At 44.5% G+C, this 22684-nt stretch overlaps 1 protein-coding gene across 3 annotated transcripts; it reads right to left on the bottom strand.

The window, feature by feature from the left end:
- Positions 1-847: 847 nt before the first annotated feature.
- mpped2 (metallophosphoesterase domain containing 2b) lies at positions 848-22402 on the bottom strand. 3 transcript variants are annotated; one of them, XM_029759099.1, is made up of 8 exons: positions 22109-22402; positions 21930-21975; positions 20895-21154; positions 19330-19511; positions 16914-17139; positions 3115-3230; positions 2274-2387; positions 848-2060 (listed from the first exon to the last, which is right to left on the bottom strand). In XM_029759099.1, the coding sequence occupies exons 3-8, from the start codon at positions 21074-21076 to the stop codon at positions 1951-1953; spliced, it is 930 nt and encodes a 309-aa protein (XP_029614959.1). In that variant the 5' UTR covers positions 21077-21154; positions 21930-21975; positions 22109-22402; the 3' UTR covers positions 848-1950. The 3 variants fall into 3 exon arrangements, with proteins under 3 accessions (XP_029614959.1, XP_029614958.1, XP_029614957.1); XM_029759098.1 differs by having other exon boundaries at positions 21930-22402; XM_029759097.1 differs by lacking the exon at positions 21930-21975.
- Between the last annotated feature and the right edge of the window lie 282 nt (positions 22403-22684).

Genomic DNA, 22684 nt, shown 5'->3' with positions numbered 1-22684 from the left:
TGGTTTCAACAACAATAAAACATATCCACAGTGATGAGTGGTAAGTTACAGTATATCTGTAATAGTGAGAGAGGAAAAAACAGAAAGACTAACTTCTGAAAGTAGCCGGTGGCCGGTGTGTTAGCGACCACCTACTGGGTGTCTACGAACGGGGGAGAGTCAATATGACATCCATCAGGGCCAGGACCAAGGCCAGCCTGACAAATCAATAGGCTGCCAGGACAGCATAGGGCCACAGCCACCCGTATCAAGAGCACCTATTAATCCATGGTGTTGTCAGTCAGGGGATAATTAATAAGAGTTAATCAGTCTGGCCCAGGGAGGACCGGTGGGGGTGACATATACCTTCACCTCTATCCAAGAGAGAGCGAGAGGGAGCGCATTAGCTAAGTCGCTTTGGACAAAAGTGTCTTAAATGGCATATATTATTATTATTATGTACTGTACTTTCCTTAGTGTGCATGACCACTTCTACAGTATACAACATGAGGACAATGTACAGGACAAGTGTCAAACTCATTCCACAGAGAGCCGAGTGTCTGCAGGTTTTTCGCTCCTCCCTTGTACTTGATTGCTGAATTATGGTCACTAATTAGTAAGAAACTCCCAACACCTCGTTGTCTAGGGCTTAATTGAAAACCAGCCTGCAGACACTAGGCCCTCTGTGGAATGAGTTTGACACCCCTGGTGTACAGTATTAGGGACTATTTGTCATAATGATAATCAGACATTTCCCAGACAAGTGGTAAAGAGCAATAGGTCCAACGAAGTTTTAGAAATAATTAGGCAAATAAGACGTATTCATGATATGAAGAATTCACTAAGGTAAAACACAAAACAATTTATAGCTATTCAACAGGTAAAAATCTTGCAATTTTATTTGCATATAAAGGCAACTAAATTCATCAAGTTAAAAAAGTTTCATAAACCAGGAAACTAAACAGACATTTACAATGACAGAAGACTACCGTTGGCAACTTGTTTTGTGCTAGCAAGATAGCATTTTCACACAGTGCAAAAATCTGAGAAAAAAAACTAAACAATTAGCAAAATTGTACTTTAGAGGGCATCCCAAATATTTTACAGCTGTTGAATATCGATACAAATCTTAAAGTGAGATGAAAATGCCTGATTCATGCATGTTGAAAACTCACACAAGCACCGACTCACATGTACTCCATGGAAGATGGGGTCATTTGAGAATATGCAGCATCTGTTCTCAATTAACATCAAGTGAAAGTGTTCTTTACAGCTGATTATTCATAAGATGGGAATGAAGGGTTTGATGTCAAAGGGTACCACAAGACTGGCCAGTCAATCAATGACCTTGACTAAAGAAAAACACGGCCTAGTTCAGTAGCCAAATGTGGTCGAACGCTGCAGATAGTTCCACATAGCATATTTCTCTCTGAACGTTCCAAAATGTTCCGCCCAGGATCAAGGGAGATGATGCACCGGTACACATAAAGCTCCTACACGAGTGTGAGAGCACAAGAGATTCATCTATACTGGGTATATAATAATTGGACCAATTTCATACAAATGTCAACATACAATTTCATTTCAAAGGCTTCATTTTTAACAATAGACAGGCCTTTAACAGAGACCAAATAACTTAAGTTACAATGCCAAATGCATGTTCAATCATCATCATGAGGTCAAGTATTGCTTATTTAAAGAGTACTGTTACGGTCAGGCAGTGTACTTGCCTGTGAGGCAAGGCGCTTATCCATCTTCATAGAGGAAACAAAGAAAACAAATGGTACACAAAAACCAGACACTTCAGCAAATGCAAACGAATGGAAAATATGGACTATTTTACAAAGATCATTTCATTACCAGAATCCGATTTTCATGCATTTTTACAAGCAGTTTACAAAAGACAAATATCTTGAAGATTAGCATTTGGTACAACTGAATTTAAAAAATGCTGGTTTATTTTACGATGCTCTATGGGTTGGGCAGGTCAAATACAATGGGGGGGTTTGTGGGCTGGAAACTGGCTGTACAGGTGGAGGAGTTGATGAAAGTTGTGCATCCATCCGTCATAATGCCGTACCCTGCAGACAGAGGACCAAGACATTAGACACCAGAGTCAAAACAGAGACAATAACAGGCACAGGATATCCCCCACTGATTCAGGATTAACTGTCATTCTTTAGAACAGCATCCATGTTAAGAAGCGTTTTGCCTGAAATCTGACGACTTCCTAACATGGATGTTCAGTCCTGTATAGAACCAGGACCACGGAGGTCAGAGCACAGAACACTCACCCTCATGGATGCCCCCAAAGGCGTGGAGCTTGGGTCGGACCCTCTGCTGTACTGTGTTCAGCAGCTCCACACAGCCCACTCTCTGCAGATCCTTGGGGACCCAGTCCCGGAAACCTGTCCCAAACCACAACAATAGACTGATTAACACACTTGATTAACCTTTGCAAAGACAAATTAACATAACGGAAATAAATTGAACATTAGCGTCTTCATTCATAACATAGTGAGACAGGTCAGACAAACTAAGGGCGACATTTTCCATGTCTTAACGTTGTTGTATAAATGCACAGATAAACGCAACGTTTTAGACACAATCTGTGAAGTCTACCATTATCCTCAAGCACTTTATCAGGAAGTGAAACTCTCTGCGACAGTAAATGGATGGAATATTTCAATAACTAATCTCAATGGTTTAATGTAATGAAGGTGTGCTGGAGAATCGGAATTACACTATAAAACAATGATGTGTTATTACCGTTATATGTGCTGTGAATGTTTGAATGGATCATAAAGGTGATCTCAGTGCTGTAAATGAATTAGAATTTGTTGATGGTCACAAAGAAAACCTGTTCAGTTGGATCTGATGTGACACTCCCATTCTTCAGCTACACAACGTTTTATACAGACGAAAAATAGCAAACTCGTCATTGCAGTCTTTGTAGCTTGTTGCTCATTTTAAAGTAAGAAAAATGTCACCCTCTCTCTGCTTCCATTTCTTCCAGTAGTTCAATGAATGAGTGACAGTAACTATACTGGCAAATTCATAAGTGCAAGCTGTTTTAGCAGTCTTTGGGAAAGGCTGTAGAATGGGGTGTTTTGGGGTTCTATGAAGTCAACTCACCGAGGGGAGGTCCGTGAGTCATGAGAACATCTATACCCTCTGGAACCTGATTCCACTTGTCCAAAAGAGACTGGCCGCGGGGAAGATTAAAACCCCAGCCATTAAACCACGGTGTCCTGTAGGAACACACAGTAGAAACGGTTAAAATAAATATACATTACACACACCTGCACAAGAGAGAGATCTAGGGGGGAGAGAGAGTGCAAAAGAGAGAGGGGGGTAGACAGAGTGTGAGGGGAAGAGAGAGGGAGAGCGCGCGAGCGGGGGACAGGAGACAGCCAGCCATTGAGGGAGATAGAGGGTTATTACACGACTAGGACATTCATTCTGGCCAGTGCCACAGCATAACAGAGGTCATCCAAACACTGGAAATGGATTAAGCTGTCAGCACCAATGAGAAGAAGCATGTTAATAAGAGTTTCATGTCTCCCCTGGGACCCTGGCCTCCTGACACACAGCAGTATGGGCAGCACTGTCCTGTCTGACTGCTGCCTTTATTTACCGACAGCCAGGGCACATGGAGGTAAAGAGATTGCCCCGGCCGTAATGGGCAGACAGAACGGCACACGTCAGGCCAAGGTCACGGCTAATTCTGGCCAGAGCTGACTGGAAGAGGTTGGGGAGACGGTGGGAGGAGGGAGGGGTCGAAGTGGAAGCTATTTGGTCTGGACTAAATGAACGCTGATAGCTGCGGCTATATGACTGATATGGTCCGCAGTGCATTCATCAACCTGTCTGAACAGTCTAGGCTACACCGTGATACAGGGGGGAGATCTCTCTGGAGGGTTCAACACAGGGCTGCTGCTGCCTAGGAGGACATTAACCACATACAAACACTGCAGATTGATACTTCCCTTCAGATCAAAGATGTATTTCACGCCAAGAGCCATTCCAGTGCAGGTGAGGCACTGGGCCAACTTTGAGACTCACACACTGTCTGATTTAGCATCTTGCACATTTCCTATTGTATAGCTTTAATCAAGATGAAAACAGAACTCATACTTTGCCAAGTTCATTTCAAATGTTCATAAAGACTTTTATGGTCTTGTGTTACATACAGTATCAGCATTTGTGTTACAGCCCCCACTGTGCAGTAGCAAGGGTCTGACACAGCCATGCACGGAGAAGCTCACAAACAGCCCATTCATATTGACTGCACCTTTATACACTATATATACACACAAAAGCACGTGGATACCCGTTCAAATATACATGTGGATTCGGCTATTACAGCCACACCCGTTGCTGACAGGTGTACAAAATCAAGCACCCAGCCATGCAATCTCCATAGACAAACATTGGCAGTAGAATGGCTTTATTGAAGAGCTCAGTGACTTTCAAAGTGGCACCGCCATAGGATGCCACCTTTCCAACAAGCCAGCTCATCAAATTTCTGCCCTTTTGGAGCTGCCCCGAACAACTATAAGTGCTGTTATTGTGAAGTGGAAACGTCTAGGAGCAACAACGGCTGAGCCGCGAAGTGGTAGGCCACACAAACTCATAGAACGAGATCCCCAAGTGCTGAAGCGCGCAGAAATCGTCTGTCCTCTGTTGCAACACTCACTACTGAGTTCCAAACTGCCTCTGGAAGCAATATCATCACAAGAACTGTTCGTCGTGAGCTTTATGAAATTGGTTTCCATGGCCGAGCAGCCGCACACAAGCCTAAGAACACCATGTGCAATGCCAAGCATCGGTTGGAGTGGTGCAAAGCTCACTGCCATTGGACTCTGGAGCAGTGGAAACACGTTCTCTGGAGTGATGAATCACACTTCACCATCTGGCAGTCCGACTGGGAAATCCGGGTTTGGCGGATGCCAGGTGAAGGCTACCTGCCCGAATGCATAGTGCCAACTGTAAAGTTTGGTTGAGGAGGAATAATGGTCTGGGGCTGTTTTTCATGGTTTGGGCTAGGCCCCTTAGTTCCAGTGAAGGGAAATCTTACCACTACAGCGAGCCAGGCCTAATCGTCCAACATGAGTGCCCGACCTTACTGCTCTTGTGGCTGAATGGAAGCAAGTCCCCGCAACAATGTTCCAACATCTAGTGAAAGGCCTTCCCAGAAGAGTGGAGGCTGTTATAGCAGCAAAGGGGGGAAACCAATTCCATATCAATGCCCATGATTCTGGAATGAGATGTTCGACTAGCAGGTGGTGTCCACATGCTTTTGGTGATGTAGTGTATTTTCCTCCAGGCTGGGCTACACTGCCTTCTCCAACCCTGTGATTCAAAGCAGAGCCTGTTCTGTGTTAGTCCTGGATCCCACTGCTGACACCAGTGGGTAGATAAATCCTGTGTTTCCCTGGCGTCTCTCTTGTCGCTCTCCAACCCAGCAGCAGACATAGACGAGATATGAACAATGAGCTGTGCTGCTCAATATGGAAGCCAGTAATAGCCAGGATGTGGAGGGGGGAGGAGAGGGGGGGGGGCATGCTCCCCAGGACCCGAGGGCTCTATTATCTTCCCATGCTGCGAGGGAGGGGGAGTAGGAGCAGAGGGAGCAGGTGGGGGGGGGAGAAGAGGGAGCAGGAGCAGAGGGAGCAGGGAGGGGGGGGGGAAAGAGGGAGCAGGTGAGGGGGGGAGTAGGAGCAGAGGGAGCAAGCGGGGGGAGAAGAGGGAGTAGGAGAGGGGAGGAGTAGGGAAAAGTGGGAGCAGGGGAGGGGCGGGGAAGAAGAGGGAGCAGGTAAAGTGGGAGCAGGAGGGGGGGAAGAGGGAGCATAAAAAGTGGGATTAGGAGGGGGAGGGGAGTAGGAGAAGGAGGGGAGGGGGAGGAGAAGAGGGAGTAGGGGGGGCAGGGAAAGAGGAGAAGAGGGAGCAGGAAGGGGAGTATTGTGGGTAGGGGATTATGGGGAGCTTGACCACGTAGACAAGATTAGCTGTGTCTTCTCCCACCCTGGCTGTCATCACTAGGCTAACTGATTGACTACCTCTGGTCACTGCTGTTATCTCCTGCAGGGGAATGATCCATCAGGATGTGGAAGTCTGGCCTCCACTGTCTGCCCTGACTGGGGCAGATAAATTCTAACCCAGGGTTCTACACTAACTTTTATGACAACAATTACAGGGTAGCCTACTCTTCTGTGCTGACACTGAGAAACAGATCCATAAAAACGACGTTGTCTGATCCATATACAGAGCCATCAGAAACTATTCAGACCCCTTAACTTTTTCCACATTTTGGTAGGTTACAGCCTTATTCTAAAATGGCCTCATCGCCTCGTCTTCTCTTAACAGATATAGCCATTTTCTTTCCGAACTATGATGAACTATTGTGATATGCCCGGAAGGGCCTCTTCTTTTCACTGACAGTCGCAACTCAACAATCATGTGGTATTTGCTGCGTGCGCCGCCCAAATTGTGGGCCATTCTGACTGTAGGCATTGCGATTTGAAACATTGTTCTTTTCTAAAGCTAATGATCCTCTGTGACTAAATCATGCTTTCTGGTGTAGTAGCCTATTATCAACTATTTGATTTACTTCTGTATAGACAGGAGTAGGCTAATTAGGGTATACCATTTTGGCAATTTAATTCAATTTAGGTTACTTTAGGGAAAGCCTAGCTTATGGACGTGCCACCTATGTTTGTAGAGCAATTGTGATGGTGTTTTCAAAACAAATGGCAAGAGCCCGACCAATAAATCGGTTGACCGATATTAAAAATCGGCAGATATTAGCCTTCACAGCAATATTTGTATTGGTCTTTATTCCACCGATAAAGTGCTGATATTATATACATAGAATGAACAAATGTGTGCTCATTTGCAGTCACATTTAGAATTGTTCAATGGGTACCTGAAGAGGGAGTTCTAAGAGCTGCTCATTGAACATCATTCACCATTCAGTAAGTCACGAAATGAGAGTAAGAGTTGGCATGGTGGTTTAACGTGAGTAGCTTGCCACAGCCAGCGACTGTTTGAATAAGTAAATAATCAAAAGTACACTTCACCAAGCAAGCAACCCTGTCCCTATCACATGCTCACTTGGTTAACGTTAGCTGGCTAGCTAACCAGCAATGAAGTAAGGCTCTATCTGGCCAGCAAGGTAGTTAGCCTAGCTAGCTAGCAAGCAATCTGTGCTAGCAACTTACACTACTGTTCAAACGTTTGAGGTCACTTAGATATGTCCTTGTTGTTGAAAAAAAAGCCAAAAAATGTGTCCATTGAAATAACATTAAATTGATCAAAAATACAGTGTAGACGTTGTTAATGTTGTAAATGACTATTGAAACTGGAAACAGCAGATTTTTTATGGAATATCTATATAGGCGTACAGAGGCCCACTATTAGCAATCATCACTCCTGTGTTCCAATGGCACGTTGTGTTAGCTAATCCAAGTTTATCATTTTAAAAAGGCTAACTGATCATTAGAAAACCCTTTTGCAATTATGTTAGCACAGCTGAAATCTGTTGTGCTGATTAAACAAGCAATACAATTAGCCTTCGTTTGACTACTTGAGTATCTGGAGAATCAGCATTTGTGGGTTCAATTACAGGCTCAAAATGGCCAGAAACAAAGAACCTTCTTCTGAAACTCGTCAGTCTATTCTTGTTCTGAGAAATTAAGGCTATTCCATGCGAGAAATTGCCAAGAAACTGAATATCTCAGACAACGCTGTGTACTACTCCCTTCAAACTGGCTCTAACCAGAATAGAAAGAGTGGGAGGCCCCGGTGCACAACTGAGCAAGAGAACAAGTACATTGGAGTGTCTAGTTTGAGAAACAGACACCTCACAAGTCCTCAACTGGCAGCTTAATTAATAGTACCCGCAAAACACCAGTTTCAACGTCAACAGTGAAGAGGCGACACCGGGATGCTGGCCTTCTAGGCAGAGTTCCTCTGTCCAGTGTCTGTGATCTTTTGCCCATCTTAATCTTTTATTTTTATTGGCCAGTCTGAGATATTGCTTTTTCTTTGCAACTCTGCCTAGAAGGCCAGCATCCTGGAGTCGCCTCTTCACTGTTGAGACTGGTGTTTTGCGGGTACTATTTAATGAAGCTGCCAGTTGAGGACTTGAGGCGTCTGTTTCTCAAAATTTGCTACATAAGTCAGAATCAAGGAGGTCGGTCACATATATTGGTGATCAGTGAAGTTTGCATCCCTAAAATCAGTATCGGACCTAAAAATCCTATATCAGTTGGGCTCTACAAATGGCCGCTGGATTGATGCAAATAATGATGGTTTTCCCAGGTAGGCACAGGCTACTTGCATTTCCATATACCTGAATAGGATTAGGCTATCAGTAACATCGCTAACGGCTACGCAAATTGTACGGGCACTGCACACACACAGCGGTATTCCTCTGCCGTTTTTTCCTCTTCAGAAAGTTGGTTTATTTTTGGTCAATTAAACATTACTGTTTTAATAAATAATGATAAATAAAAAATGTGTTGCACTGCCAAGTCAAACAGTCTTGGTCACAGTATCGAACCCTGAAATAATGCTGGTTCCTAATCTGCGTGCCTGGGCCTCTTCTTTAAGAGGCCAGTGGCAGCTTGATTGTGATTGATAGCAGAGTAAATAAAGCCCAGTGCCTGCTTTAGCACGCAGCGTGTTGGGTTATACACAGGGGTGCAATCTTTCACCATTGCTAGGCTAACGTTTCTGCTGGCTGACTCCTACCCTGACCCCCGTAGCAGGCAGGCAGCAGACATTAAAGCCCTGAAATAACAGCCACTGTCTGGACCTGCTGCTATATGATCATCACCTCTCTCTCTCTCTGTCATTACACAAACACCTGTATGTGTGCACACAACCCAACACACACACATACACCACACACACACAAGCTTAGCTCTGACAAGGTCCTCTTATTCAATATGGCAACCCTGTCCAACGTACACAACAAGCCAGCAAGTCATCGGTTTGATTTGAGCTGTATCAGCACTTGAGCTTGGTGACCTGTCAGCTGAACCTGATACAGAATGCATACATGGCCCAGACAGTGCCCAGACCTTTTTAACGCTAAAACAGTGCACCAACCGCACCCCTAGCTTCAGGTTATTTATGAAAGCGGCCAGGTCAGCTACTCTAACGCACTGCCCTGCGAGTACCTCAAATTTCTCCAATCTAAAAGGGCTACTGGAATCTTCAAATATTAATCACCTCAGTCAGGACTATGTGGGGGTTGTACTAGCACTAGACTACAAGAGAAGGGCATATGGCTATGTCTGGCTGTAATGTTGAACAACTCAGCTGCAGCAGAGGTAGTATTGAGAGGGAAATGAAGGGCCTGGGGGATTACCATCTGTCTGTAATGCCATGGGCTGCTACACTACCTAGGAAACACGTGTACTCAGTCACAAATGCTGCATTCTGCTATGCCCTGGCCTGGACAGATGTCCTAGCTTCTGGCAGACACCTTACACGTCCCCGTGCCATGTACTCAGCCAGGCTTGTTGTGACACTGCACTGGTCCAATCACCCACTCAACACTACTGAGAAGCTGCTATTCAAAAGCACCCTCCACAGTGTCAATGTCACGATCAGTTTTCATTCCAGCCTGGGAGTGATCATCAGTAGGCTATACACCAGGGTTCCCCAACTGGCGGCCCGCGGGCAGTGGTTTCATTTGGCCCCAGAGTTTTTTCATTTTCATTGTTGGACACCAGGAAATCAGCTCCAAGTGATTTTAATTGAAAAAAAAATGTTCCCAACTATTCCCACAAATGTAAGCAATATTTGCAATGATTATGCTTTAGTCAAACATTATATATATATATATATATATATATATATATATTTGGGCTTCTTGCCGTCAATTTGCAGTCTACAAATTATTTGTAATTATGTTCTGTCCTCTTGACCATGCACTCAAAAAAAAACGTGGCCCGCATCTGAATCTAGTTGATGATCCCTGCTATACACAGTACAGAAGGGCTGTACACACCACATCAGCCATCTCATCCAGGGTCTTTTCTCCAGAGATAGCTCTGGATGAGTCTGGTTAGTCAAATTAGTCACTTAATATTCATTGTGTTAAAGGGCATGGCTCTGGTTGGTTATTTCACAGGTCATTACATTGTGGTGCTATAGACGGAGGCTCATTAAAGTACTTGTGATGTCCTGTAATAAACTGTATGGATGATGATGTTGTTGGGGTAACAAGCTCTGGCTGGCACCTGGTTGGTGGATGTGGTTGGGTAATAGCAAGGCCTCTTACCCCTGACTGACACATACAGGGACTGAGGAGGGCAGGCTCATGGAAACACACAGCATGGAGTAATTGGTGTAAGCAGTGGGATTTTTACCTAACAAAAGTGATATAGAGAAAAAGCCAAAAGGAACTGAGTAATATTAAGAAATGCTATAGATGGAAGGACTGTAGTGTGGAAACCTACCAAAAAACTATTAGGCAACAACAAATTCAGTCCATTTTAGACAACTTCCTGGACAAAACGTTCCACTGTAATAGTGAAGGTGTAAACGTGGCAGTAGAAAATCTTAACAGTATATTTGACCTCTCAGCTTCCCTATCAAATCAAAAAAATTCAAAACAGAAAACCGAAGAATATGAACAGTAATGACAAATGGTTTGAAGAAGAATGCAAAAACCTAAGAAAGAAATTCAGAAACCTGTCCAACCAAAAGTCTGTCTTCACTATGGTGAATCACTAAAACAATACAGAAATATACTATGGAAAAAGAAGGAACAGCACGTCAGAGATCATCTCAATGTAATTGAAGAATCCATAGACTCCAACCACTTCTGGGAAAATTGGAAAACATTAACAAACAACAACACAAAGAATTATCAATCCAAAAATGGAGATGTATGAGTAAACCACTTCTCCAATCTTTTTGGCTCACAAAGAACAAACAGCAAAAGCATATACATGATCAAATACAAATCTTAGAATCAACTATTAAAGACTACCAGAACCCACTGGATTCTCCAATTACCTTGAATGAACTACAGGACAAAATAAAAACCCTCCAACCAAAAAGGCCTGTGGTGTTGATGGTATCCTCAATGAAATGATCAAATATACACAGACAACAAACTCCAATTGGCTATACTAAAACTGTTTATCCTTAGCTCTGGCATCTTCACCAATATTTTGGAACCAAGGACTGACTGATCACTCCAATCCACAAAAGTGGAGACCAATTTGACCCCAATAACTACCGTGGGATATGCGTCAACTGCAACCTTGGGAAAATCCTTTGCATTATCATTAACAGCAGACTCATACATTTCCTCATGTACTGAGCAAATGTCAAATTGGCTTTTTACCAAATTATTGTATGACAGACATCGTATTCACCCTGCACACCCTAATTGACAAACAAAGAGCCCCAGGACAGCAACACAATTAGACCCAACCAAAATAAAATATAATTACTTGACACATTGGAAAGAATTAACAAAAAAAACAGAGCAAACTAGAATGCTATTTGTCCCTAAAAAGAGAGTACAGAGTGGCAGAATACCTGACCACTGACTGACACAAACTTAAGGAAAGCTTTGACTATGTACAGACTCAGTGAGCATAGCCTTGCTATTGAGAAAGGCGGCCAAAGGCAGACCTAGCTCTCAAGAGAAGACAGGCTATGTGCACACTATCCACAAAATGAGGTGGAAACTGAGCTGGACTTCCTAACCTCCTGCCAAATGTATGACCATATTAGAGACACATATTTCCCTCAGATTACACAGATCCACAAAGAATTCAAAAACAAACCAGATTTTGATAAACTCCCATATCTACTGGGTGAAATACCAGTGTGCCATCACAGCAGCAACATTTGTTACCTGTTGCCACAAGAAAAGAGCAACCAGTGAAGAACAAACACCACTGTAATTACAACCCATATTTATGTTTATTTATTTTCCCTTTTGTACTTTAACCATTTGCACATCATTACAACACTGTATATATACACATAATGACACTTGTAATGTTTTTATTCTTTTGGAACTTCTGTGAGTGTAATGTTTACTGTTCATTTTTAATGTTTAGTTCACTTTTGTATATTATCTACTTCACTTGCTTTGCCAATGTTAACATGTGTTTCCCATGCCAATAAAGCCACTTGAATTGATACAGACAGAACCACTGGTGTAGTGGTTGTCATAGCTAGTTACTACTGTGTCATAAGCAATTTGATAGGCTTGGCCATTACATTTGACAATTTAATCATCTCGATTGGTAATAAAAATAAAAAAAATAAGAAAGAGGTTTTGTAGATTATTATTTTTTTTTGGGGGGGGGGGGGGGGCATTGAAACCAGATAAAACCCTGACCATTATTCAACCTGCCAAAGATAGGTCAAAAGGCCTAGCCTTCTGAATCCACTGTGGCCTTGTGGTAAGCTGGAGCTCATCCAAAATGGTAATCCTCTGAGTGGAGGGCAGGCATCTCCTCCTCTGAGGGTGTTCATCCCACTCCTAATCTCAACCTCTCGGCTCCTCTACCTCTCCCTGGGCTATGCTTATTGTCTGTCTGACCCGCTCTTCTGCCTGCCCCCCCCCCCCCCCTTGCCTGCCACCCCGCCTCCCCCCTCAGGCAGCCTGGCCTCTCTTCCTGTGCCCCAGTTTGGCCTGCCTGACTGCCTAATGCTGGGTGAGCGTGAAAGCCCCCAGCGCTGCACTGCAGTCAGAGCAGGGCAGTGCAGAAAGATCTGAGAAGTGTAGCGCTGGCGACATGAGCAGCTAATTAACACTGACGTGCAGTTTGCACCTCCGGGCCAAAGGTCACTTTACAATCAGTGATGTCAGCACTCAGCAGGTAAGGCCTCGCAGGGGCCTGTAGGGCAGGGTAGAGTAGAGCAGGGTAGAGCACAGTAGAGTAGAGCAGGGCAGGGTAGAGTAGAGCAGGGTAGAGTGGAGCAGGATAGCGTAGAGCAGGATAGGGTAGAGCAGCGCAGGGTAGAGTAGAGCAGGATAGGGTAGAGCAGGATAGGGTAGAGCAGCGCAGGGTAGAGGAGCGCAGGGTAGAGGAGCGCAGGGTTGAGCAGGGCAGGATAGAGCAGGGCAGGATAGAGCAGGGCAGGATAGAGCAGGGCAGGATAGAGCAGGGCAGGATAGAGCAGGGCAGGATAGAGCAGGGCAGGGTAGAGCAGGGCAGGGTAGAGCAGGGCAGGGTAGAGCAGGGCAGGGTAGAGCAGCGCAGGGTAGAGCAGCGCAGGATAGAGCAGGGCAGGATAGAGCAGGGCAGGATAGAGCAGGGCAGGGTAGAGCAGCGCAGGGTAGAGCAGCGCAGGGTAGAGCAGCGCAGGGTAGAGCAGGGCAGGGTAGAGTAGAGCAGGGTAGAGCAGGGCAGGGTAGAGCAGGGCAGGGTAGAGTAGAGCAGCGCAGGATAGAGCAGCGCAGGATAGAGTAGCGCAGGGTAGAGTAGAAAACCGCCGCTAACCAAAAAAAACAAGGTAATACACACAGACTAGACTGAAAGTAACATGCACATATATTGTGCTGACTGTTGCAAGACACTGGTTCCCACAGTATCGGCGAATCCCAAACCATCCACTCTCGCTCGGAGGGCCCTCCGACGAGTGATTTGTGATTCAGCCTATGACTTGAGATCAGTCCCAAGTTGTTGTGACTAGACAGAGGGTTTTCACACATTGAGCAATAGTAGGAATTTCCACCAAGTAATGCTGAAACTGGAGCCCTTGCCTAGGGAGTTACAACCTCATTTCAGAGTCAGATATGGCCTTATTTATTTCCATAAACAGACAGTTTATTTGAGGCTAAGCTCTCACACTGTTGGCAATTAGTCAGGCAGCTTTCCATTCCCATCTATCTGCTACACAAACAGACAGGAAATCAAAGCTACACATGACAGTGAGACCAGTCTCCCAGTCAATAAAGTACATTACCAGCCCAGCATGGGTGTCCATGTGAGAGATTGGGGGAAATGCAGGATCAGAGCTATGCTGTCCTCACTGACCCACACACACAGTGGAAGTGCTTTAATGACAAACACACACTGAAGCGACACACACACACACCACACACACACGACTCTGCTATGGTTTCCATGGCAACATAGATCCACACTTTCTTTGTGGCTCTGCCTGGCGGGCTCTCATCCAATGTAAACCCAAAAGGTCACATGACCAGTGTGTGTCTGCCGCCATAAAAGGATTAGAGGAAGTCTTTGATTTTCTAAAGACAGACTCAGACTGCCACCCTGCTCTGAGCTAACCATGCTGTCTATAGTATAACACCTCCCCCTGCTCTGAGCTAACCATGCTGTCTATAGTATAACACCTCCCCCTGCTCTGAGCTAACCATGCTGTCTATAGTATAACACCTCCCCCTGCTCTGAGCTAACCATGCTGTCTATAGTATAACACCTCCCCCTGCTCTGAGCTAGCCATGCTGTACATCACTGGGGCTGAGATCCTTGCCATCCAGGACCTCTATACCAGGCGTTGTCAGAGGAAGGCCCAAAAATTGTCAAAGACAGCCACCCAAGTCATAGACTGTTCTCTCTCCTACCACACAGCATGTGGTACCGATGCACCAAGTCTGGAACCAACAGGACCCAGAACAGCTTCTACCCCCAAGCCATAAGACTGCTAAATAGTTAACCAAATAGCTACCCAGACTATCTGCATTGACCCCTTTTCAATAACTTTTTTGAATCATCACATATGCTGCTGCTACTGTTAATTATCTACTGAATCTTGTTGCCTAGTTACTTTACCACTATCTATATACAAATATTTACCTAAATTACCTCGTACCCCTGCATATCAACTCGGAACTGGTACCCTATGTATATAGCCAACTTATCGTTACTCATTGTGTATTTATTCCTTATGTTATTATTATTTTTAATTCTCTCTGTATTGTTGGAAAGGTCCCACAAGTAAGCATTTCACTGTTAGTCTACACCTGTTGTTTCCCAAGCATGTGACATAACATTTGATTTGACTCAGACCTAGAGCAGGCCTGCAGTGTCTGTCAAGCCTAGCTGATCTCTTTGTGGGCGGTGGAAATGACCTCTGATCACTAGGCTCTGAGGTGACAAGGGTTACCGTGGCCTGCTGGGAGTGCAGTCCCTAAAGGGGGTGCGGGGGTCAGGCCCAGGGTTTGATCCGTACGCTCCAACAAAAGAACCAGGATGTGTCGGAACAAAAGCCACTTCCTGCTGGAGAGGCTCAGAGATCTGGAAAATCGCCCCTGTAATGACGACCCCAGAGCTCTACCACAGACCTCCCATCATGCATCTGGGTGGCTGGTTTGCTCCCCTTCAAAGATAATCATTTGATTCTGCACTACTCTGTGACTGAAACACTATGTTTCTGCCCTCATTGTTGCCCTTTCCTCTCTGCCTGCAATGTGAGAAACATTTCTTTATCACCAGGATATCCAGCATCTTTGAAGTGGCAAATATATGATTAAATCATGCTAGAAGAGCTCTCAGCTCAAGACGGGAGGGTTAACCCCTGAGAATGATAGTTGGGCTCAGGACGCAAATATAATATAACAGTGACTGAGCCAGGTTAAGGTATGAAGACCTAAAAGACCAATTCTCTCACTGTCATCATCATTACGTTACACCTGGTCAGACTGTCATTGTCAGGGTAGTCATACCTATTCAGCTGGGACTTGAGGAGACAAAAGCCCCCTAAACCCCTCTCTCTCTCCCAGAACACACGTCCAATGACTGATGAAGAATAACACGGGCAGAAGGGGGCGTGTGGTTCACAGAACATTATTAGATCTGGGATTGGGGGAGAAAGAGCCTGTAAAAGGAGGTTGGTGTGTGTGTGTGTCAGCCAGCAGGGAGTTGTGGAGGCCAGACTGGGGTCAGTCAGACTGACACACAATGGCCTGATTCCACTGCTCTGGCCTCGACCCTCTCCAGCCACCCAGGGCCTCGGTACAGCTAGCCAGCCTGCCTGTCCCTGTCCACCCTACTGGGGAGAATTCAAAAGAAATACCAGGAATGGAGATAACGTTCCGTTAGCTCTATACATTACGTTCCGTTTTGTAACTATAGCCTCAATATCCCCTTTTGAAAAAGTGTCTCACAGGAATAAATATAGAAAATATGTAGCAGACACAGCATTCTAAAACTTATCAAAGCATCATGCGATAGGCCTACATCGAAACTCTCTTCGCTTGACGATCCAATCAGAGATCAATCATTCAGCAGTGACACCGTAGTACGGAGGGAAACTAGAAAAGCAGTGGGTGAAGGGTTAACTGGGCCTCAGACTCAGCGGTGTGGCTGGCTGAAGATATGGGTGTGTGATGACATAAGAGTCTGGAGCCGAGTACACTGTAAGTACATGTCTGTCTCCACGGCAGCCTGTAGCGTGTCAGGACATGCCCAAAGTCTAGGACAGGAGGAGGACACGGCTGGCACTGACCCACACCCAACTAACCACAGACGTCTCTCTTTCACGCACTCTGTGTCTAATAAAAGACATGGAGTCCCTGTCAGGACTCAGGACAACACAAGGCAATCCCCTCAATGAGGTATGGAAATGGAAGAAAGCAATAAGGAATGTAGAACTTAGAAGCAGTGAATAGCATGGGCTAGGTCTGCAGTGTTTTATATCCTCCATGGACACACACTACTAAGAAAAACTCAACTAGACTCCTTCAGGGACTTAATAAGCAAGCAAAGAGAATGGCCACACAAAGTGTCATGACTACTGTATGTAAAGAATATTTGAGCAACCCTGGCAAACTCAGGTACAGTGATCAGTGTCACTGAGGCCATATTATGCAAAAGTCTGTCACTCAGCGATTAGCCTCTATAGTCACTGTATCATAACACTATTGACTACAAGTAAATAAGCCATGATACTTATCTCAAGACAAGAGAGCAACTTACCATGGTGCCCCGTATATGCGGAATCCCTTGACTGTGACCTCAGAGTCCTGCAGGTAAGTACAGTTAGAGAGAAGGGCCTGAACATCGTCAAAGTCCTCTGGTCTCAGCTTAGAGACGGAGGGAAAGCGATAGTAATCCTGCTTGACCAGCTCAGCCATGAAGTCCTTGTCAAACGTAAGTTCATGGTTCCCTGCAATCACCACCTTGAATTCATAAGGTAGACTCCCTGCAGGAGAGACAGCAGGGAAGACATGTTGAATATGGATGGGATAGATAGCTTTCTGTTACTGTTCAACACAAGGCAAGTAACATGTACAGAATATAAACATTACATAGCTTTGGCCAGTAGCATGGTTTCTGGGGATACCAATGCCCCAGTTGGTGAATCAGCTTTCATTCACTAGAATAGAAAGTTGTCTTTGAGAGGTTAAGGGAATGGTCCATGAAAGTAAAATGCCACAAATGAAAAGGTTAAGGCTTCTTGACCTCCTTAGACCAGGGTGAACTTTTCTCCCCTCTTACAAAAGAGCAATAACTGCAGATTACCCAGCCAACGCACATCTCAGTCAACAAAGGGGAATTTTACCATTTTTCATTTGACCTTTTTACTTTCTTGGAGAGAGAGGTCCTTTGTCCCAGTTACCTCTTATATTAACGCAGCAGTTCTGTATAGGGCTCAAATTGAAAGCTCAACTCAATTTTCTCTGGGCTGTAGGCTAAAATGTATTTGAAACTGAGGAGGATGGCAGTGTTTTAATGTATGACCTTCAAGGAAAGTTACTTACTACTATATTCCTTTCCGCGGGTTCTTCATTTCAAATGTTTCATTTACAGTAGTAAATATTAAATACCGTCAAAGCAGACATTTTTTATGAGAATAGTTCTCTCAAATAAGGAAGTCCAAATTATACCAAATACTGTTGGTATAGTAACTTACAGCAAATAACCTTTTTAGTCAAGATAGAGGTTACTGTACAGTATGCTGAGCATGGCCGGCACGCTCATTAGGCAGGATTAGGCCACCGCCTATGGCGGCAGATTGACGAGTGAGACATTTGAGCTAAACTGACCAAGACCTCCAACAACAACACATAAAACCTCACATAAATTGTCATTGGTTTTGGGCAGAATTATCTCAACCAGTGGCAAAATGGGCTTTTAAGGTGAGAACTGATGCCGCCCTGTGATAAACAGTGCCCACTTTGTCAAAGGCAGGGGCGCAAAATATTTTGCTTGTCCATCCTCAGTGCGCTTCTCCAGGGTGCTGTTGGACAGATGCATCGTTGCAGTTCTCCTCCACGTTACATCAAAAAAATTATCAAACATCAATCATGTAGCAGATACAGGATATAGTAGAAAGAGTATGGGGCCCTTTCTGTAGTCTACAGGCTGGAGATCAAATCTATGACAATATAATGAGACGGACACTTTTTACATCATGCAGGTTTCTCCAGATCAAATAGCCTAACCTAAATGGCGCCCAATCAAATAAAACATGTGCTGTCACGTTAACAAACATATCCTTAAAACATGCCAGGTCAAAGTAAAATGGATAATATGGAATGGACAATCAACTGTTGTCCAGGAGTTTCACCCAATTGTCATGATCAGTTGCATCAAGCTTGTATCCGTACATTTTTGGACAAGCTGATCATAGCGATAAAAGAAAATACTTCTGCATTTCCCGCTGTGTAAACACATCGCAAATAGGCTCACGATAACTCCTGATAAAGTTGGGCAGCTGATATTCAGAGCTTAAGTAGCCAAATTGATTAGTCACATGAATCAGGACTAATAAAGCCAATGTAAAAGCCTGTTTTACAAATGGTTGGCCTACCATTGCAGCTGACAAAATTCAATTTCAGGCAAAACTGTAGGCTACACCTCAGTAAGCACGGACCATCGCGATACCTTTTGGACGTCTTTTTTTGGTCCTGTTTGGACATCTTTTTTTTATGTTTTACAAATGGTAGGCTGACCACATAGATGGGCATTCATAAAATTAAATTTCAGGCAAAACTGTAGGCTACACCTCAGTAAACACGGACCGACGCCGATGCCTTTTAGACGTCTCTTTTTGGTTCAGATTTGGTGCAGTCTAGACCGGTCTTAATTTGAACGTCCACGGACATTGATTTTTGGTCCGGACCAAATCTGAACCAATCATAGACGTCTATGTTTGGTTCAGATTTTATCCGGTCTGGACCAGCCTTGATTTCGGCCAAACATAGACATCCATAAAATACATATTTTCACCTTTCATTCAGAACCTAAATTTCAACATCTGGAAAATACATATTTTACACGTCTTTTCAACATCATTTTTGGTCTGGCCTAGGGTGGCAGAACGGCAAGGACCGTCCCTGATGCTGAGGGTTGAGAGCAAAAAAACAGCAGTGTGTGTGACTCTCTTTACCTAGCCAGTCATTGAATTTCTTGACCTCAGAGGGTAGGCCCAGTTCAGTGAAGTCCCCAGTATGAAGAAGGACATCCCCGTATGGCATCTGGATCCCATCCGTCCTGGAGTGTGTGTCCGACACGCAGACGAAACGTGTATGACCGGAGGGTTTAGGGGCGTCATAGGGAATGGGCTCCACCCTGTCATCAATGAGGGACAGCAGAAGCAGAATATGGGTTTGTGTCAAATTATTAAAGCAGCCCTCCATTTGAAAATGTAACCTAGGTTGTCAATGTGTCACGTGCGGCAACCTCCAATAGAAAGTAATATTACAAATAAAACAGCCTTCTCTAAAGATGTCTAAGGAATCCCAAAGTGGAACTGACCGTCCAACCTTTAAAGCTAGAGCAGGTCCCTCAGAGTCTCACAGTTGCCTCGTCATTGGGAGCCAGGCTGTGGGAGCCAGGCTGTGGGAGCCAGGCTGTGGGAGCCAGGCTGTGGGAGCCAGGCTGTGATTGTGAACTCATGTGGAATTTTGGGCTGTCAGGGCTGGCCAACTGCCCAGCTGCGATGCATGGAATCATGCTGGCAAATTATAGATTAAGCTGCTAGCTTGAATGAGTCAACCAAGGTGTTTTAATGCAAATCATCACAAAATCCAGGAGGTTATTCATTACTCCCTACTCTTGCCATGTGTCCATCAGATATTAATGAATTACCGTACCTATATCTCTATCACTGCTGACTTTGGCTTCTTCTGTTAATTACACTCTACACTGTCCTGTTCTAAAATGCTCCATCCGATTTGATTACTATAGCTTCAATAAACAATTTAACTGATACAAGGTCCACCTCGCTGTTGTACTGAGACATCTGTCCATGGTCTAAGACAAACAGAGCGCAGATGTGATTTAAAAACTGCAATAAAAAAAAAGGTTAATCGTGGACTAAGTGAAAAACACTGGTTAACAGAAGTCTTGACTTCTATAAAGACGACATCTGTCTTACATCTTTGTTTTGTCTCTGCTGGAAAAGCTAGTTTTGTGTGTCAGTCAGCCAGCCAGCCAGCCAGCCAGCCAGCCAGCCAGCCAGCCAGCCAGCCAGGAGCACCTGCCTCCCACTCTGACCACCCCAGGCCCACCCATCCCATCCACAGCAACACTCATTACATCATAATGATTAGAAGTCAATAGGGAAGTTACTTAGAATTGAGCTGTGACCAGGAGGTCAAAGGAGCATTGTTAAATAGCTTATAAACCCACCTGACCTCTGACCTCCGTTAAGTTAATAACATGAAAGGTGGCTTCCGCCTCACACACTTTAACCTCACACACTGTAGGTTATTTGACAGGGCACTGAGGATAACCAAACATGTTTAAGTCATACTCCATCTATTCAAGACAAGCTAATGTGTGCTGAGAATAGAGCACACAGAAGGTATGGTGGTGGATGTTATGAGGCCAGATGTCCATATATTTACTCTTTTGTTTGAACACATTCATCAATCAATCAATCCTGTGCACTGTAATGGCCCGTCAGATGAAAAAGAGATAGTGCAGGTCCGCGGCTAGATAGATACTCACATGTGGACATGGGGTGGTTGGAAGCGGCTCTGGTTAATGTTGTAGTGGGTGAAGGCCTGTGTGGGGTTGGAGCTGTACTCGTCCACAGTGACGGTCACCTTGCCCTGAGAGGGGGGGTTTCTGTGAGCCATGGCTCTGCTGCTTGGGACATGGGCAGTTAGTTTACCAGGATCCAGAACCATTTTAGGGAGTGGGCATCATTCAGAACAGCCCCGTTCACTAACTCAGACCCACCGGCCCTCTGGACAACTGGCCACAATCTGTACCACCGCAAACAAAGAGAGGAGCACACCTCAAAATACAGTAATTGTGCAGCAGACATGATTAAAAATAATGTGTTGCTGTAAATGACAGTTTTAAGAGAACCACTTGTGTTGTACAAAAACAACATCAAGAAGACGCCCAGAATTCTAAGAATTATTCAACCACTAATAACAGAAGAGGTGATACACTTCCATATTTCTCGCTAATGTCTTCTGAAGTGCTGATTGATTTTACCTACAGTAGATTGGATACAAAACAAGCTTGAACATTAAACCTTTAACAATACTGTAACGTCAGTAGAAAATATAATATCAAACTACTGTATGCATTGTGTTCCAATCAAAAGGCTTGAAATAACCCAGGCCTACATTTTTTTTTTACAAATGTAAAAGTGACAGAGTGAATTGATACAACGTAACCAAACGAATTGTAGTTGCTGTATTAGCTGGATGACAAAACAGTGAACTTAAACCACACCACTTTCGTTCAAGACATTGGAAACTGAAAATTAAAACATAAAAACTACCCAGACGAATTGAACATTAGCAGGTTAGCAGCGGTGCAGAGTGCAGACAGACATTTACTATCAGTCAACTGTAACAAGCTGATTATCTACAAGCTGAACTGTAAGAGGATATTTTACATAAAAACATATGTTCCCTCTAATTTTGGTTTCACACTGCAACATTTGGAAAGGGGGATTTTTAAATATATGCACCATTTCTACCAATCAGCCTAAAGACACAGAAGAGACAAAATTGAACCTCTCACCCGATATTGCAAGATCGTGTTCTTCCTCATTTATTGTAGGCCTATTCTGCATTACAGAACAAAATACAAACATAAACCAAGCTCTCTCATCTACAATATTACGAATAGCAACATTTACAGCCTCGACAGAAACCTCTGTATCCGAATGGTTCGTAAATGACAAATCACCCCTAACCCACCGCTTTGTGCCTCGTTATTTTTTCCCAGCGATGTTCTTGCCAAACGGGTGGCGAGTTCCGTTCATCCGGTAGATATGTGCTCGGGGTTAGCTCTCTGTCTATGTTGTCAAAAACGCGGTCCCATAGATAACGCAGACAACTTGCAGGTCTTGAGAGGTGGAGGTCGTGGCTAGCAGGGCAGAACCTTCGACCCTGGGAGACCCTCGGCTGGCTCTTGAGGAAATGCGACAGAAAGGCAACGAGCGAGATAGGAGCCTCGATGTGAGAAGAGAAGGGGGGGAGCCGGAGAGAGCGGAGCCGAGCAGCGAGAGGACTGCCACCGGGGTCAGAGAGCACACAGTAGGCTACACAAGCTCAGAGCCAAGGAGAGACTGCACTGGGACAACTGTTAGTAGAATTGTAAATAGGATTGAAAGCAAGCTATTTTTTAACCATTTATATTTTTCGATAGCCTACAAAATGGGCTCACATAGCCATAGACTACCTTTGTTGCCTAAGAAGTTTGAGGGTGTTCTTGCACGTTTGTTTTAAAAATAGTCGGTGTTGTATTGCACTATATTTTAATTGTTAAAACGT

Source organism: Salmo trutta, chromosome 7 (genome assembly GCF_901001165.1).
Source record: "Salmo trutta chromosome 7, fSalTru1.1, whole genome shotgun sequence".
In the NCBI taxonomy this organism is placed as follows: Eukaryota; Metazoa; Chordata; class Actinopteri; order Salmoniformes; family Salmonidae; genus Salmo; species Salmo trutta.
This window is presented reverse-complemented; position numbering and strand designations above follow the sequence as displayed.